Here is a 19539-nt window from a genome sequence, read left to right on the forward strand (position 1 = left end):
AGGTGATGTGGGTTATCCTCTGAAATGTGGAATGAGTGGTGAAGGGGCATTAGAATATTGGGGTTTACTGAGAGACATCCGCAGCTGAAGGAACACATGGTTTTGTCTTCAAATTCATTATCAAGAATTTTAAGCCATAGAATGGACCAAACTGTTTGTTAGTTGTAAAACATCAATACCCTACTGTAAAACATCAATGCCCTACCACTTCTAAGATATGCTTCAGAGGCAACCAAGCTCTCTCTTTTCTTCTAGGATGATATTAAATTTTTACACAGTAAATGTTAAACTTTAGTAGTTGTTAAAATTATAAATGCATTTTTTTCTCCACAAAAGAAATAGTATGTAATCTTCTTCTTTTTTCTATTTTTTTTAATGTGAAATAAATAATTGTTGAGTCAAATAAAGTATATTTGATGTTATGGAGTTCCAAAAACCAGTAAAAGATTGATCTATAGTTAAATGTCTTCTTTTCTATTTGGAGAAATGCAGTGGATGCTAACAAATGATGGGCAAATCACTGGCAATGATTTGAAAGCAGTATAATTACCATTTCACGGGACTTTGTTTGATTTTTGTTTCAGGTCCTCCCAAATTATACCCATGAATGATCAGCAATTTTACTTTGAATATGATTTTCTTTTTTTTTGGCTTTATTTCTGGGGTGGTTAATCAGGGCTAATATATATATCATAACAAAACAGTGAAGGTCCACATGAAATAACTATTTACCTTTAGTAGTAAATTCTCAATCTCATCTCATTTTTTCGTTTTTTGATCGAGGGTTTGTTTGGTTTACACTGTTTTTATGAAAATTGAGTTTTTTTATTTTTTGTATTTTTTTGGTTTTAGTGATTTTTTAAAACATTTTATGCAAAGTTTTTATTTTTTAGATACACCTAATCTAGGTACACTTAAAGGTCATGTTTGATTCAAAAGACTAATAGTGAAGTATTAATAATCCTATTAAATTAGTGTAGGATTCACTATCCAATTGGATTAATATCCATTGGATTAATAATCCCACCCCTACCCCATTACTAATAATCCTACAAATTTGTTGGATTAATTATCCATTGGATTAATAATCCTAAACCAAAATGTTAAAACAAACATGAGATAATTGGGCCCACGGATTAATAATCCTAATCCCATGCTCTAATCCACCCAATCAAACATGCCCAAAAAGTATAATATTTGTGAAAAAAAAAAGGTAAAAATTCACCAAACACAAAAAAATTCAAAAATTTATATTTTTGTATTTTGTTGTATTCAGTGAATTTTTTTAAAGATTCTTGTACAAATTTTATACTTTCTAAATATATCAAGATTGAGTGAATCTACACCAAAAAAAAAAAAAAAAAAAAAAAACATGATTAAAATATTTTAAAAAATAGTAAAAATACAAAAATACAAATTAAAAATTCAGAAAACTGTAAACTCCAAACCAAACATTCATTCAGATCTTTACAACTAAAACTCTGCCAAAAAAAACACTCTCATATCTTCCTAATTTTTGCATGCTATTGTAAATAATATTCAAAGGGTCTTTGAGCCTTGTCCTGTCTCCATATTGGTTTGAACAATCTCATTGATCAATGACCTAAAACTGTCTGATTGTTTAAGCAACTATTTTTTTATTGAATAGTACTCATAGAGAGGACAATTCAACTATAAATTCTTCAACACCCATTTTAGATTTTTTTATGATCTTTAGCAGTTGGACAACCCTTTCCTTCACAAAAGCAATCGCTGTGTTTGGTTTGAGTTTTTTGAATTAAGTTTTTTGAAAACTGAGTTTTTTGATTTTCGTGTTTTTTTGTTTTTAGTGAATATTTTTAAAATTTTAAACATTTTTTTTACTTTTTTAGATGCACCTTACTTAGATGTGTCTAAAAAGTAAAAAAATTGTGAAAAAATATTTTAAAAAATTAAGAAATACATAAAAATACAAAAAAATGTACTAAATTCTTGTATTTTTTTGTATTTTTGGTATTTAGTGAATTTTTAAAATATTTTTTTTACAATTTTTTTACTTTTTAGGTGTATTTATGTTGGGTGTGTCTAAAAAGTAAAAAATTTGCATAAAAAATTAAAAAAATTCAGTAAAAACAAAAAAAAACGGAAAATAAGAGTGTAGAATTTTCTGAAAACTGTTTTTAAAAAATGGGAACCAAGCAAAGTGTAGTAAAGAAACATTTTTTTTTTTAAAGAAAAAGAAAACAGTAAAGAGAAAGAAGTAAGCTGTTTGATGTGAATAAATAAAATTTAATTCTATTTTCCTTTAGGAACCATATAAAATTTTGACATTGGATTTACATGAGATGATGAAACAAACAGATTCTACTGATACAAAATTGAAGAAGTTAGTTTTCCAGGTCAATGGCGTTGAAACTATATTAGCAATTTTTTCCTTCAATTGAGAAAATGAACATGTAAGCAATCCAGAATGTATAAAACAAAAAATTCAATGGAATGAAGCTTTTGCATTTAAATGTCAGAGAATGCCATTAATGTCTATCTATAATCTTCTGATGACATTTTTTTTCTTCCCTCCTTGTGAAAAAGAAAAGGAAATTGTGTGTTTATACATAGAAATGGCGATTACTACCTTGTTACAAAATTGCGTGTTTGCTAAAAAATGCTAGCAAGTGTCCTCTATGATGAATCTTGATCCACCTAATGATGGATCATGATCCACCCAATCGAGAAGTGAGATCAATGAAGATGTCTTCGCTGCAGGGAATGGTGAGACCACCCATTGGATGATCAAATCCAAATTCTTCCTCAGATTGGCTTAACAAGTCTTGGAATGAAGGCTGGTTCAAGTATGATATGGGAATTACAAATCGCTTCTTTTTGCTCTCTCCAACATAAACTGCAAAATGGCCCTTGGGAACATCTACTGCGGCTGAGGCTGCTTGGTTTGCTTTCAGTGATGACGACCGTCGAAGGATACGAGGCATACGAATAGCCATTTTTTTAATTGGGAAGATATGTATTCCTTAACAACAATGGAAAGCTTTGCAAGAGAAGAACGTGAAGGTTGTGTTGGCTTTAGACTTGTTGATGTGCTTATATATATCAAAGTTACGTGGGTCTACTGATGGACACTAGCACATGAAGGATCACATGGTTTTGCCTTCCTACTAATCAATATCATTAATTTTGAATAGAACATATGTTAGCAAATTCTATTTGGTTAGCATTCTCAAATGAAGTGTGTGGTGAAGAGACTATTGCAATGTGGTCCCTTGAAGGACATATGAAATGAGGTACCACATGGGTATGCCTTGCAACAAAAAAATACTATGTGATGTTTGTGGATCTGCAACAAAGTAGGCCAAATGGATCAAAAACTACATAGTAGGGACTTAACATCTTCGTTACGCAAGCCATATGTGGCTGTCTTACAGATTTGGTTGAGAAATTGTGATCAAGTAAACACCAATGCAACTGGTGTTGAATGTGTTATGGCAACACCAGACAAGGGATTGCTCAGCTGAGCTGTTCATGTGACAATGTTCCTTGACATATGCGAGTGTGAACCCGTGATGATGTGAGCTTGACCTGAATTGGGGAAGGAGGGTTGGTTGAGTAGAAGCACCAACTTGTCTATGATGCTATCCTCTTAATCGTAATTGATCAGGATACCAAAACTAGTAAGGCTTAAATTGGGTAACGTTTGATTCAAGTAATTCAAATGATTGGCAGTATCTTATGAAGCAAAGTAAGGGTACAGGTACGGGTGCCTTATCAGGAAAATATATATATATATATATATATAATAGGATACGGGTCCAAACTTCTTTCTTTTTCTTTTTTTTTTCTTTCTTTTTTTTTTTTAAATTAGGGGAAAGATGAAAAGAAGTGAACCCCAAGTCCAAGTGCAAATCCAAAAGACATATTTCATAGTTTTTTTATTGATCAAAGTTTGTAGAAATTTGAGATCTAAATCAGTGATTGAGATGAGACTAACAAAAGCTCCCATCCTGTATAGTATTATCTTAAAGTTATTGTCATATATGACAATATTGCTTAAAAAATACAAGGAATTGGTGATAATTTGAGCTTGGGGCCCAAATGCAATAATCGCTAGATTGAACATAAGCAGTACAAAATCAGCCTAATGTATGAAATTGTTCTATGTTTCTAACTCTAACTAAATTTGGCATGGACCAATAGTCCCTGCAAGCCACTTGCATTATCATCTGTATATATCCCGAAAATCAAACATTTTGATAATAATTGATATTGCATAAATGAATGCTTGAGTGAAATTTCACATCCTCAATGCATATTTGAGAACTATGAGCTCCTGTAAACTAAAACAACATAAGATTCACCTTGTAAACATTTCAGAGGAAAGAGTAATATGCAATTACAAAGTTGAACTGCCGAGACCATAATTTTCAAGTCAGGAAAATAGTCTCTCCAAAAATGGTGGTAAGGCTACAAACTTCTTGCCTCCCCAGACCCTACTTTAGTGGGAGCCTCGTGCACGGGGTGATGCAGGACAAGATTCTAGAGTTTTCTATATTTTTATTTTAATATTTTTTAATGTTGTATTTAACAAGTATTCTTGTAATTTAGCTAGAATTAGTAGGTTTCTTAATTTGTCTTTATTTTGTTTTCCTAATTTTTGGTTACTTATTCTCCAATATTGAACTAGTTAAGTTGTTTTCGAATTCTAGATTATTTGGTCTCCAAGAATACTAGGGCGGTAAGGTTCGGATTATTATAAATAGGTATGTAAACCTCATGGAAAAGACCACTTTTGCATATAATTCAATCCCTGAAATCCTTAGAAAATACAGTTTTGCACATCAGGAATTTCTAGACATCAGAGTGACAAGCAGCTCCTCACATAATTCACCATTAGATTGCAAATTGTTGTACTCTGTGTGGTTAATAGAATTCATCTGAGAGAATGGACATGAAAATATCAATTTAATGATGCTTTCGCCTTTAAATGTGAGAGAATTCCATTAATGTCTAATTATAATTTTCTGATGACATTTTCTCTCTCCTCGGTGGCTGAAAGGAAAAGAAAGAAAATTTGTACATAGAAACTGAAAAACTCAAGTTGTGTGTAGAATTATTTTATTGGATAGATTAGTAATTAAATTAATTTATAGGGGTCATTTATTAATATCAAAGAATTAGTTATGAGATGGCATTATATTTTCTATTACTTAGATGGGTAATTTTGTAACTTTGAGAAATTAGGTTAATAAGCCCACCTATTGTGGTTTTAAGTCTTGGGAAACAAACAAAATAGAGGCCGGGAATTGCTCCATAGGCGGCTAGGGTTTGAGAAGGTAAAAGAAAAATTAAAGAAAACAAAACAAAACCAAAGTGAAGAAGGAGGATTCATAGAGTGGTGATTTTTCTTTATTCATCACTTAAGGTAAGATTTATTTTATTGTATTCTTATCTATGATTTTGGTGTTAATATATCAATAGATGATTTTATGGGCATATATGATTAAATAGATATATTGATGTAATCTATATTGAGGGTCTCGATTTTGCTCAATTTTAGAATGTATTTTGCATCCCGCTTGTGTGGTTCATATTTTGAGATTGATATGTGATGGGTTAAGTTTAATGGTGGTGTATTTGTGGGATACACGATTGACTACAATCAATTACAAATTTTTACATGTATATAAACAACAATAGAATAATATGGGTTGAGAATTTCTAAAGCCGTGATGGCTTTGTTTTGATGCTAAATCGTGGGAGTTCCTAATAGACTATTGGGATGATTTATTCTATTGTTGTTACAAGAAGAGATGGATGGGTGCACATAATAATTGTTTAAGCGGTGTAATATTTTATTAGATTTGTGAGATTGAGGTGGATCTTGGTAATTTGAGATTAGCTTGGAAAATATTATTTTAGCTGTTTGAAGGTAAGTAACCCTCTATCACTGTTGGTTCATTGTTTTTTATTCCTATCGAATAGTTTAAAATCATAAATATTTATTTATAGCCTTCATGTTCTCTTAAAATAAAATATGGGTCAAGTATAAAACAATATCGAATATTATTATGAAAATTATTTGAATATTTGGTGAAACTATTCTGAAAATTGTACTAAACGTTTATTCTAAAAATATCGAATGTTTTATTTAAAAGTTGTGTATTGTTTGAATTTTGAACATCACTCTAGTCTGACTATGATTTGGACCCTAGCCAATGGGGGTTATTTAATGGCACAGAAACTAATTTCTTTTGGGGCTTTACCACCGGCCTATGTGTGGTTCTAGGCCTTGTCACGGGCTAAGTGACCGTAGTCATTAAGACTTGGGTTTTGTGAATCAAATCATTGAACCATCTGAATATCGAACCATCGATTTGAACAACGAATTACTTTGAATTATCTTGTTGGCTTTTCATTTAAAATGTATTGTACATTGTTTATTTTTAGCTATGAAACCACCTTACAAATAATTGTTCATTTGTTGAACTGTAGAAAAAATTATATTTATTGGTTATCGATTTATTTATTTATTTATTTTGTATACTTGATCCAGCTAGCAGTGATGGTTGGTTATTTGTTGGGCTATCTAGCTTACCCTTATTTTTTTTCAGATTCTGAAGAGTAGAGCTGCGCGAGATTTTTTTATATGTGGGAGTGCCGAGAGTAGGACCATGATTTAAGTACTTGGATTATTGTTTTGTTAGTGGATTAAATTAGTGAACTTGGTGGACATTTTCATATAAGAACTATTTATTTTTATGGATTTTGGCATTATGACAATTAAGGATTTAATTTGAGTATTTTACATTGTGGGTTATGTGATTGGATTCTTAGCCTTGCATGCTCACTTATATGAATGTGTGGCGTTGTCACGGAGCTTGGGGCGTGACAATTTTGTGGTATCAAAGCCAAGTTATAATTTTAAAGACTTGTATAGAATAGTAGTGAGATTGGGTAGATGTAGGATTGGGAACGCTTATAATTTAGTATAATGTTAATTTTAATTACATGTTATAAGGACTTGAGAATAGAATAAGATGAGGTTTTATTATTGATGCATATAGGTTGCGATGAAACATGAGGAGACATTGGCAAATCTCGTGTGGTTAGTATAGATAGCAGGAGATTGCTTGTAGACTTGACTGTTTTAGATATGCGGGACTTTGACATAATTCTTGGAATGGATTGGTTGGCAACCAATTATGCTTTTGTTGATTGCCGAGGCAAAAGGGTAGTATTTCAATTTCCTGATCAACCAGAATTTTGTTCTGTGGGTAGTGGAGTTAACACTCCTCCTTTGGTAATCTCAGCTTTGCAAGCTAGACGATTGTTGAGAAATGGTTACGAGGGTTATTTAGCTTCTGTGAGAGATATTCGTGCGACTGAATTGAAATTAGAGGATATTCTAGTTGTAAAGGAATTTCCCGATGTTTTTCCTAACGACTTACCAGGGTTGCCACCAGATAGAGAGATTGAGTTTGCCATCGAATTGATACCAGGCACGAGTCCTATCTCCAAGGCTCCGTATGGGATGGCCCCAGTAGAGTTGAAAGAGTTAAAGGAACAACTACAAGAGTTACTAGATAAGGGCTTTATTAGGCCTAGTGTTTCTCCTTGGGGTGCGCCCATTTTATTTGTGAAAAAGAAGGATGGTAGTTTTCGCCTTTACATTGATTATCAAGAGTTGAACAAGGTGACAATTCGAAATAAATATCCTTTGCTTAGGATAGATGACCTATTTGATTAGTTGCAAGGAGCACAAGTCTTTTCTAAGATTGACCTTCGTTTTGGCTGTCACCAGTTGAAGGTTAAGGCGGAAGATATACCTAAGACAACCTTTCAAACTAGATATGGGCATTATGAATTTTTAGTGATGCCGTTTGGGTTGACCAATGCACCTGCAGCTTTTATGGATTTAATGAACAAAGTATTTAAAACCTTCTTAGATCAGTTTGTGGTAGTTTTTATTGATGACATTCTTGTGTACTCGAAGAGTAAAGAGCAGCACGAAGAACATCTGAGAATAGTGTTGCAGATATTAAGGGAGAAGAAGTTATTTGCTAAATTGAAGAAGTGTGAATTTTGGTTGGAGAGTGTATCATTTTTGGGTCATGTGATATCTAAAGATAGGGTGTCTGTTGACCCCAAGAAAGTGGAGATGGTGGTGGAGTGGAATCAGCCTACTAGTGTCACTGAAATTCGTAGCTTCTTGGGTTTAGCAGGATATTATAGAAGGTTTGTTGAGGGATTTTCCCGAATTTCTATGCCTTTGACTCGTTTAACACAAAAAGGAGTTAAATTTGAGTGGCCTGATGATTGTGAGAAGAGTTTCCAAGATCTAAAGAGTCAATTGGTGTGTGCTCCAGTACTTATAGTTCCGTCCGGAGATGAAGGTTTTACCATCTATAGTGATGCATCGAAGATGAGCTTGGGTTGTGTCCTGATGCAGAATGATAAGGTAGTGGCATATGCGTCTAGGCAGTTGAAACCATATGAGCAGAATTAGCCTACGCATGATTTGGAGTTGGCTGCCGTGGTGTTTGCATTGAAAATCTGGAGGCACTACCTGTATGGGGTGAAATGTGAGATATTTACTGATCATAAAAGTTTGAAGTATATTTTCACTCAAAAAGAATTGAATATGAGGCAAAGGCGATGGATGGAGCTATTAAATGACTATGATTTGACTATTAATTATCATCCAGGAAAAGCTAATGCAGTGGCGGATGCCTTGAGTAGAAAGACCCCGAGTAATTTGGCTACCTTGATCACTGACCAAAAGAATATCTTGGAGGACTTGCAGAGGTTGAATATTGAGATTAGATGGCATAGCCATGGAGTGCAGTTGGCAAACCTTAGAGTTCAACCCACATTGATGATAGAATTAAAGATGCTCAGGGAAGAGATCCTCAGTTGCAAAAACTTAAGGCTGAAATGGAAATAGGGCTACAGATGGAATTTTGTACCCATAAAGATGGAACCTTGAGATTTGGAGAGAGGTTGTGTGTGCCTAATGATTTAGAGCTCAAGAGAGAAATCCTGAGAGAAGCTCACAGTTCAGGATATACTATACATCCAGGGAGCACTAAAATGTATAAAGATTTGAAGAGGAACTTTTGGTGGAATAATATGAAGAGGGAAATTGCTCAGTATGTTGCTCAATGTATGGTATGTCAACAAGTGAAAGTTAAACATCAGAGACCTGCAGGTAAGTTACAACCTCTTCTTATTCCCGAGTGGAAGTGGGAACATATTGCCATAGATTTTGTGACGGGGTTGCCTAGGAAGTGGGAACTATTTATTTTTATGGATTTTGGCATTATGACAATTAAGGATTTAATTTGAGTATTTTACATTGTGGGTTATGTGATTGGATTCTTAGCCTTGCATGCTCACTTATATGAGTGTGCGGCGTTGTCACGGAGCTTGGGGCGTGACAGAAACGGAAATTACTGCTTTACAAAATTGTGGTTAGTTAACATATCCTAGCATTTCTTCTATCATGATTCATGATCCACCCAATCGAGAAGTCAGATCAATGTATCTGTCTTCTCTGCAGGGAATGGTGAGACCACCCATTGGATGTTCAAATCCAAATTCTTCCTCAGCTTGGCTTAACAAGTCTTAGAATGAAGGCTGGTTCAAGTATGATATCGGAATTATAAATCGCTTCTTTTCACTCTCTCCAACATAAACTGTAAGATGGCCTTTTGGAACACCTATGGCTGTTAAGGCTTCTTGGTTTGCTTTCAATGATGAAGACCGTCGGTGGACTTGTTTAGTATGAATGATACAAGGCGTACGAATAGCCATTGTTTTGAATTGGGTATATATTTCTCAACAACAAGAAAAAGGAATGAAGGACTTGCAGAACAAGTGAAAGTTTTGCTAGTGAAGAATGTGAAGCTTGTGTTGGCTTTCCACTCTTTGATATGCTTATATATAGACCAAAGCTATGTGGGAAATCTTATTGTAATCTGGAATGAGTGGTGAAGAAACACTAGAATGGGGTCTACTGAGAGGCACTACCACATGAAGGATCACATGGCTTTGCCTTCCTAGACTCATCACGTCATGAACTGAGAGCAATAGACCACATTGTGTATGTTAGTTGGGCAACATCATTCCCTACCACTTTGGTAACACTGAAATTCAAGAGATAATTTGAGGCATCACATGGTTTTTCCTCCCCAGTAAAATTGTACAATTTTGATTGTTTTCATGTTGTAGCTCTTTGTTGCAATTTTTATGTGGTCAATCATTTAAAGGAGCAACTAAACAGGTCCACCTGACATATGAGTTATTAGCTCAACCATCTACTATCAACACTAGCTAGCAGAAGAACATATGAGCTATCAATTCATATGAAAATGCCGCGTAAAGAATAGAAGGAATTGGTAAAATTGTTTTATGCAGGTATCATCTAGACCCCAAATTGGTTCTGACAAATAAAGTTTCTAGTGTTACAATCTTGATACTATTTCTCAGAGACTATCATGACCATCACATTCAAGCATTATTTTTGGCAACTAAGACAAGGAATTCAATGTTAAGAATGAGTACTTAGGATTCAGAGGTCTTTCGGTTTGAAGATGATCTGTACAATATGAGTTGGGTCCGCATAACACAAGATATTTTACTTTCGAAGAAATAGGTACTGCAGCAGTGAATTAGGGGAGTCATATAAATCTAAATAGATTGCATTCTCTAAGTGATGCCTTGAAAGGTACCTGATTTCATTGTTTTGCTTGGTCAGCATAAGATCATAACCGAATGAAAACTGCACAAGACCTCCACGGACTTGTCTCCCTACAAAACATAAGCAAAGTCTCTGAAATGTCCATTTCCACCCTCCTTGATGAAATCCCACAAGATGCAGAGGCTGCTCCAACAAGTCGCATTTTTCATATATTTTGATCATCAAAATCCTCAAAAAGACACTTTAGTACTTTCTCACATCAGAAATTGTACACATAAAATTGGCAAGCACCTTCACAACAAAATGGGCAACGCATATTCTCGGGTTTGCTGACAATCTAAATCAAAAAATTCCATAGTCTAATTTTCCTAAACTAATCAGCATCACTCTCTAATTCATGGCCTCATCCCTGTCTACTTCAAGAGCATTTTAGCAAATTACTGTAATTCGATTTCTTTGCTTGCTAAAACATACCATTAACCATGGGATTGAATTCTATAACCAAGACTAACAATTCTAAAGGAAGGCAGTCTCTATAAGGTCTTTTTCACAACATTTATTTTTGCAACATTTTTGTGTTAAAAGTGTTGGAAATGGTTGGGAAAATTCTGAGTAAAATCAGAATTTTTCCCTAAGTTTGGTCTATTTTTTAGGTGGGCCCTGTGCGTCGATTTTCACGGGTCAAAGTGGTAACGCGTACTATGCTGCGTTGTGATTCACGTGGTATATTTGATTGCTCAAAACCACTATTTAGTGAATGGAAAATTGAAGCCAAAGTGTGCTCCATGGAAATGGAGTTTTGGTGGAAATTCCTTAAGGTTGAAAAATGGCTTGTCCCACATTGATTTGGTGGGAAGTTTTGAATGGGTTTATAAGGCATGGGATTGGAACTTGGGGTGTGCCCCAAGGGAGTACCCAAGTTTTGTAGAGAGGGAGGTTATGGGCAAAATGGGCTTGACCCATTGGACCCAAAAATCACCACACGCCCTGGGCTTGGACGCTAGTGTGTGGTTGGGTTGGGCTTGTTCGGCCCAATATTATTCTTTTTGGGCCAGAAACATTTAGATTTAATTTTATTTTTTGAAATAAAATCTGTCCAACTGTCCAGAATTCAAATTAATTCCGAAATTAATCTGTTCCGGTTTTTCTCTACACCCAAACAGGTCCCTTCCGTTTTTATCTGTTTGAATTTTGAACCCAACAGATTTAAATCTGTTTAATTCAAAACCAAACAGGTTTCATACCTGTTCAAAACAGGTTAGCACCTGTTTAATTCAAAATCAATAGCCACCACTATATCTGTAAATAGGCAGCCCTCATTTGATGTTTTACATTTAGAAATTTCGTACTTCTCCTCTGCAAATTTATTCTTCATTTTGCTGCATTTAATTTTTATGAGAAAGAGTGTAAACACTTAGTGTGTTCGTTGAACAAATAAACTATAGTGTTGCATTTATTTGTAGTTGATCATTTCATCCTGGGAGATAAACGTCCATATTTTGAAAGCACCATGGAGAGGACGAATCAGTCTTAAGGAGACAGTGTCGAACACTGGACTTGATCAGAATAATATTCAAGATATTAATCAAGTAAGTTATTTATTTATTTTCTGTTTTATTATTTATTTAAATCAGATTTTAATTTTGTTTTTGTAACAAAATAAAATCTGTTTTTATTTATTTAATTCTATTTCTAGTTTGATTTTTGTAATCAAACTTTCTCTCTCCTTTCCTATTTTTCTTTTATATTCTGTTTGTCGTTTAGTACCCAAACATAATTAATTAATTTAATTACAGTGAAGATTGTCCAACAAAAAGAGCAGGCTTAGAGATAGAAAACAGATCCAATCAGACTGAAACCGGCGATAATTTCATTGAAGTGTCATGCAGCAGCAGCTGAAGAACTTGTTATGGATTTTGATGCTGTCATTATGGAAGCCTCCCTAGCTACTAGCAAGTAGCCTTGTAGGTAATATCAGCAATGAAAATAAATTGATATGCAAATTGAACTTAGGAGGGAAGAGAGTAAAATAATCATTTTGAGAAATCATGACGGTTATGATCGTGATTCACTAGAGCTAATCAACTAAGCTACTCCATGAAGGATCTGTGGATGATTGATTGGTCCTAAAAGTGAAAGTTGTTGTAACAACCCGTCCAATGTCGGAAGTTTGTATGAACAATATTTTAAGTATATAAACAGGAGTGATGAATTCAAATGATTTCATCTTGGCATTTGTGTTAAAGAAACAAAAATGTATATCAAATGGGTAGCTTGTGCTTTACAAAATTGTATTTGCTAACATATCCTAGCACTTCTATCATGAGTCATGATTGACTCAATCGTGAAGTGAGATCAATGAAGATGTCTTCTCTGCAGGGAATGGTGAGACTGCCCATTGGATGATCAAACCCAAATTCTTCCTCAGCTTGGCTTAACAAATCTTGGAATGAAGGGTTGTTCAAGTATGATATTGGAATTACAAATCGCTTCTTTTCACTCTCTCCAACATATACTGCAAAATGGCCCTTGGGAACATCTACTGCTGATGATGAAGTTGCTTGGTTTGCTTTCAATGATAAAGACCTTCGGAGGATTTGTTTAGCATGAATAATGCAAGGCATAGGAATAGCCATTCTTTTCAATGGCGATAAAGGAATTGCAGAACAAGTGAAAGCTTTGGCAGTGAAGAATGTGAAGCTTGTGTTGGTTGTATAGGCTCATCTGTATGAGTATATATAGATCAAAAGTGGGTGGGAAATCTTATGAAATCTAGAATGAGTGGTGAAGGAACATTAGAATATTGGGGTCTACTAAGAGTCATTAGCACATGAAGGGATCACGTGGTTTTGCCAAACTACAAAGGCCCACCTGTTGAAACCTGTTATATTTGAGGACTGTCAGCTAATTTATGGCATGTAGCAACTGACAAATTACATCAAAGACTAATTGTCACTGATGGCCTTCTCGCAGATTGTCACAAATTCCTTACCTGTATTTCTTAAGAAACATCATCATGTGAGCCGATCATATGTTCCAGTGCTTTCTGGTCTAACAAATTGCATAAACAATCTCTTTTGTGGTTATTATGAATTCAAGAGATCTGATCCACATATTGTGTTGAACAAAGTAGACTTTGATGTAACTTGTCAATTGTTAGATGCCATAAATCAGCTGACAGCCATGAAATATAATAGGCTCTACAGGTGGGCCTTTGTAGTTTGGCAAAACCATGTGATCCCTTCATGTGCTAATGTCTCTTGGTATACCCCATTCTAATCTCCCTTCACCACTCATTCCAGATTTCATAAGATTTACCACGGACTTTTGATTTATATATATACTCATATCCATGAGCCTATACAACGAACTCAAGCTTCACATTCTTCACTGACTAGCTTTCACTTGTTCTGCAAGATCTTCCTTCCTTTTTTCTTCTTGTTGAGGAAGATATTCCCAATAGAAAAGCAATGGCTATTCGTATGCCTCGCATTATTCGTGCTAAACATTTCCTTCGACGGTCTTTATCATTGAAAGCAAAACTAGAAGCTTCATCCGCAGCATTTGATGTCCCAAAAGGCTATCTAGCAGTTTACGTTGGAGAGAGTGAAAAGAAGCGATTTGTAATTCCGATATCATATTTGAACCAGCCTTCATTCCAAGACTTGTTAAGCCAAGCTGAGGAAGAATTCGGGTTTGATCATCCAATGGGTGGGCTCACCATTCCCTGCAGAGAAGACATTTTCATTGATCTCACTTCTCAATTGGGAGGATCATGATTCAATATGGGGCACACTTGTTAGCATATTTTAGCATATACACAGTTTTGTAACAAGGCAGCAATCACCATTTCTATGTACAGATTCCGTCTTTTCCTTTTCTTTTTCACACAAACAATTCATCCATTGAGGAGGGTGAGAAATATGTCATCAGAACATTATAAATTAAAGGCAAAAGGCTTCATTGCATTGAAATTTCTGTTTGTATAGATTCTGTAGTGTCAAACTTGGTAAAGCTAATACATTCTATTGATTTGGAATATCATGTTGGTCATGGTTGTTTTTGCAAGAAAAGAACTGAATCAATAGTCATTTGCCTAACCAACAATAACTCATAGATATTTAATGAAATTCCTTTGATGGACACTCTCGCAATACACTTTTGAGGCAGTATCAGCAACAGAGTATATATAGGCTGTGCTATCTGTTGATGAGTTATGTAAGAAGGTGCTCACTACTCTGATGTCTACAATTCCAGATATGTGTAGAAACTGTCTTTCTGAGGATTTCAGTGATTAAGGCAGTCAAAATAGATAACCAGTCTCTATAGAGAACCATATAAACCTACCTATAAGGCTACTTTTATAACATTAGTAGGTTAAAGAGTGATGAATTCAGATGATATCACTTTGGCCAGTCATGTTGGGTGAGTTTTCGTGATTGTAACTTCTGGTATCAGAGTTGAAGTTTCCAAGGCGCTGGAATGCATAAATGAGAACCATTATTGGCTGCTGCAATACAACCCTTTGATTAAAGTAAAAATCACATGTATCTTAAATCTAAAGAAAGAAAAAACAAATTGAAGACAGACTTTACTGTTAAAGAAACAAAAATGTACATCAAATTGGTAGCTTCTGCTTTACAAAAATTTTGTTAACTAATATAAGTTAGCTGCTGTTTCATAGAACATTCAAACAAATAGTGAGATCAATGAAGATTTCTTCTGTACATGGTGTAGTGAGACCACCCATTGGATGATCAAATCTATACTCTTTTTCAGCTTGCCTTAGCAAAGCTTCAAATGAAGGCAGGTTCAAGTATGAAACTGGAATCACTAATCTCTTATTTTCAGTCTCTCCAACATAAACTGCAAAAAATCCCTTTGAAACATCCACAGCTGTCGAACAATTTGTTTAGCATGAACATTATGAGGCATTCGAATCCATTGTTCTAAATGATATGTATGTCTTTTTTTGTCTAATTTAAAGGGTATGTGGAAATCCTTTGAAATGTGGAAGACTTGTAGTTAGTCACATACTAGACTTGTAGGTCTGATTTAAAGGGTATGTGGAAATCCTTTGAAATGTGGAATGACTGGTAAAGAAGCATTTGGATGGGGCATAGTTGGGGACATTAGCACATGAAGTATATCACATGGTTTGTCATCCGACTCATTGTCAGGAATTTAGAGTGATAGAGAGACTAATAAATTGTAAAAAACACTTGTTAGAGCAAACAGTGTAAAAAATCAAAATTTCATAAGTGAAGTTTTGTTAAACTTTTTTTGTTTTGTTTGTTTAATGGAAAAAACACAAAAAATCAGAAACCTAAGGATGGAATTTGGTCAAAAGCTGCTTGGTTCATAGTATGGCAATGAGTTTTACTCATTGAGAATTTTCAAATTGAACATGGGCTTTTCAAAGAAAATATGACAACATTGGCAGAAACCTAGCTGCATCACTTTCCAACATACTTCACAAATAATTGCACATTATGTTATTTGATCAGGGCAGTGTTGGAATGCATCCCACATCGCCTGGAGTTGCCCCATCTGTGCTAGTTATAAGGCTCTAGTTTCCCTCTCCTTCATACCTGGGTTTTAAGGAAAACTGTAGGTTGGGCTTTTCAACTTGGTATCAGAGCTTGGTTGAGCCTGTGACTAGTGAGCTATTTGTCCAGCTAGTGTGTGTCCTGGTGGTGTGTTGGAATGTGTCCCACATCGGTGTGTTGGAATGTGTCCCACATCGTCTGGAGTTGCCCCATCTTTAGTTATAAGGCTCTAGTTTCCCTCTCCTTAATACCTGGGATTTAAGGAGAAGTGTGGGCTGGGCTGGGCTTTTCAACTGGCAGAAGAATGCACATTAAAGATTTGGCTTCTGTAACAAATATTGCTGCAATGTAATAATAGTGTTCTAATAGATAAATTTCAGGGACTGGATGACAAGCTAGCAATTGGATGGAAACATTGCCTGATTAACAAAATTCAATTAAAAAGCGAAGTGAAGCTATTCAATTACCATGAAGATTGAACTACCAATTCACTTCTCAGCCAAAAAAACATATTGACATTGATTCACAAGAAACACTCCTACTATTCTAATTCAAAATGGTGTGAATCCAAAAACAAGAAAGTCTGAGTCAATGATGTTAGAGTCTTTTTTCATTTCTTGCTCATGAGCAATTCAAACTACAAGTGATGTCAATGAAGGTCTCTTCTTTACATGGGATTGTAAGACCTCCCATTGGATGATCATACCCAAATTATTCTTCAGCCCATCTCAGCAAGCTTTGGAATGAGGGATGCTTCAAATATGATATCAGAACAACATACTGCTTCTGCTCAGTTTCTCCAACATAAACAGCAAGGTGGCCTTTGGGTACATCCCATGCCATTGGAGCAGAAAGAACTCTTCTGATAACTTGTTTTGCTTGAGGAACACCTGGAAATCCCCACGATTTCTAGGTTGAGTTTTTTTAATTGGAAGAGTGATCTTGGCAAGTAATTATTCTCTAAGACTTGTGCAGAGCAAGATTGCAGGAATACAATATATATAGAGCAAATTCTATATGTCTAGCATTCTCAAATGGAGTGTGTGATGAAGAGACTATTGCGTTGTGGTCCCTTGAAGGTCATGTGACATGGGGTACCACATGGATATGCCTCCCCAACAAAAATATTATGTGATGTTTGTGACTCTGCAGAAAGTAAGGCCTGCTTAAAACGACATGTCTATGGGTCTGGTTGATGATCAAAACATATACTGACTGCAGATTGGATCAAATACTCGTTACGCAAGCCATATGTGGCTGTCGTAAGATTTGTTGAAAATTGTGGTCAAGTGAACACGAATGCAACCAGTGTTGACTGTGTCATAGCAACACCAGACATGGTATTGCACAGTTGAGCTGCTCATGTGACAATGTTCCTTGACATATACCAGTGTGAACCAGTGATAATGTGAGCTTAGTCTGAATTGGGAAGGATGGTAGTTTGAGTAGAAGCACTACGCCAAGCCTGAAATATACAGTTGTCTATGGTGTTAACATCCAAATTGAGCCATGACACCAAACCAGTAAGGCTTAAATTGGATAAAGGTCAATTCAAATATTTCAAATGATTGGCAATAACCTATGAAGCAAGCATATGGGTGCCTTACGAGTACGGAAAAGCTTTGAAAAAAAATTTATTTATTTTTCTGAAAATTAGAGGAAAGATGAAAAGTAGTGAAGGAACCTCAAGTCTGAGTACTGGCTTGGTATGTGGAAATTTGAATGAAGCAAGTGCTCCCTAAAGACCTGTTTGACATTTTTTATTGATCACTCACTTTAATGGCAAATGTTGTTGGAACAATATATGATCACAGAGAATGTGGAAGGGATTACTTTGCTAGCTTAGTAAAAATACTAAAGCAAATTGGCTGTTGTATAGGTTGAGTAGCGTACTGAGTCGCTCTAAAGACAACCCAATCACTACATCCTCAGGATAAAACAACCCAAAAGGAGAGAGGATCAATTAAGCAAAATCAGTGCACTAATTAAGCACACGGTTTTCTCCAAAAATATAATCCTTTTTCGACCAAAAAGTCCTAGTCTGACTCTGCATGCATGTGTCTTTGATATGCGCCAGCGGGATGTGACGTGTGATGCATGCTCAGTAAGGTTTTTTTGGCGAAATCAAAATCTGCCAAGCTAATTTGGTCGTGGTCTGTGTGCATGCAAGGGTCACTCCTCTACTTCATCACTACAACCCAATACAAGAGTGTACCTCATAAGTAAAAACTTTTTCTTCCTCGTTCCAATGTGAGACGAAGGTGAAAATACACACTAATTATAACAATTGTCTTTTAAGGGTTTGATTGCTAACATTGAGAGATTTTGGATATCGAATCTATGAGTCGAAGGAAAAGGGAAGGAAAAAGTGAAAAAAAATTAACTTCAGCTCATTCACTTTTCCCCTTCATTTTCCTTTCCGTCCACAAATCCAAGATCCAAACACAGTTTAAAAAGCCCTTCTGATTCTTTACATTGTAAGGATCTTGATTTTTCTTATCCAAAAAGATCTTCAAAATTCTTTACAAGCAAATGTCGCAACTTGTTTCAGCTGATCGACCCGTTATTCAAAAACATGTACCAAAATCTATGTTAGACTATAAATATTTTCTCTTCCACTAGTAAACAAAACTTGAATTCCTCCTGGCTAAAAAATTATGTGGCCTGACAGGTATCTTGCAACCAAACATCAATCCTTCATCCATTTCCTAGCCTATCCACACAAGGGTGTTCATCAAGGGACTTTCACCTAATCTCTATGAGTCATCATCGATTAGGCACTGAATATTGATTCAGTTCTTCATAAAACATCCATGACCAACTAGATATTCCAATTTAGATTTCAATAGTTAACCTAGTTTAACAGTTCCAGCAGATGATGGAGCCGGTGAACTCTGCCAAAGCCCAGAAAGCATGCCCAAATTTCAAATAGAATTCAACTGAGAAAATGGACATGAAAACACTACACAATCTATATAAACAAAAATATCAATGCAATGAAGCTTTTGCCTTCAAATGTGAGAGAATTTCAAATTTATAATATCCTGATGGCATTCTCTCTCTCTCTCTCTCTCTCCCTCAATGGATGAAAGGAAAAGAAAGAAAATTTGTACATAGAAATGTTAATTAATGCTTTACAAAATTGTGTCATCTAACATATCCTAGCATTTCTTCTGTCATGAATCATGATCCACCCAATCGAGAAGTGAGATCAACGAATATGTCTTCTCTGCAGGGAATGGTGAGACCACCCATTGGATGATCAAATCCAAATTCTTCCTCCGCTTGGCTTAACAAGTCTTG

At 35.2% G+C, this 19539-nt stretch overlaps 1 protein-coding gene across 1 annotated transcript; it reads right to left on the reverse strand.

Annotated features, from left to right (window-relative positions):
- Positions 1 to 13014: 13014 nt before the first annotated feature.
- On the reverse strand, positions 13015 to 13323 carry LOC114302642 (auxin-induced protein 15A). The gene has a single exon (XM_028247720.2). The coding sequence runs from the start codon at positions 13321 to 13323 to the stop codon at positions 13015 to 13017; it is 309 nt and encodes a 102-aa protein (XP_028103521.2).
- Positions 13324 to 19539: the final 6216 nt, after the last annotated feature.

The sequence above is a fragment of the Camellia sinensis genome, chromosome 5 (assembly GCF_055761805.1).
Source record: "Camellia sinensis isolate YWXY chromosome 5, ASM5576180v1, whole genome shotgun sequence".
In the NCBI taxonomy this organism is placed as follows: domain Eukaryota; kingdom Viridiplantae; phylum Streptophyta; class Magnoliopsida; order Ericales; family Theaceae; genus Camellia; species Camellia sinensis.

Bases quoted from the DNA above. Each gene is read 5' to 3' on its own strand.
- LOC114302642 (XM_028247720.2), bottom strand. From the start codon at position 13,323: ATGGCTATTCCTATGCCTTGCATTATTCATGCTAAACAAATCCTCCGA.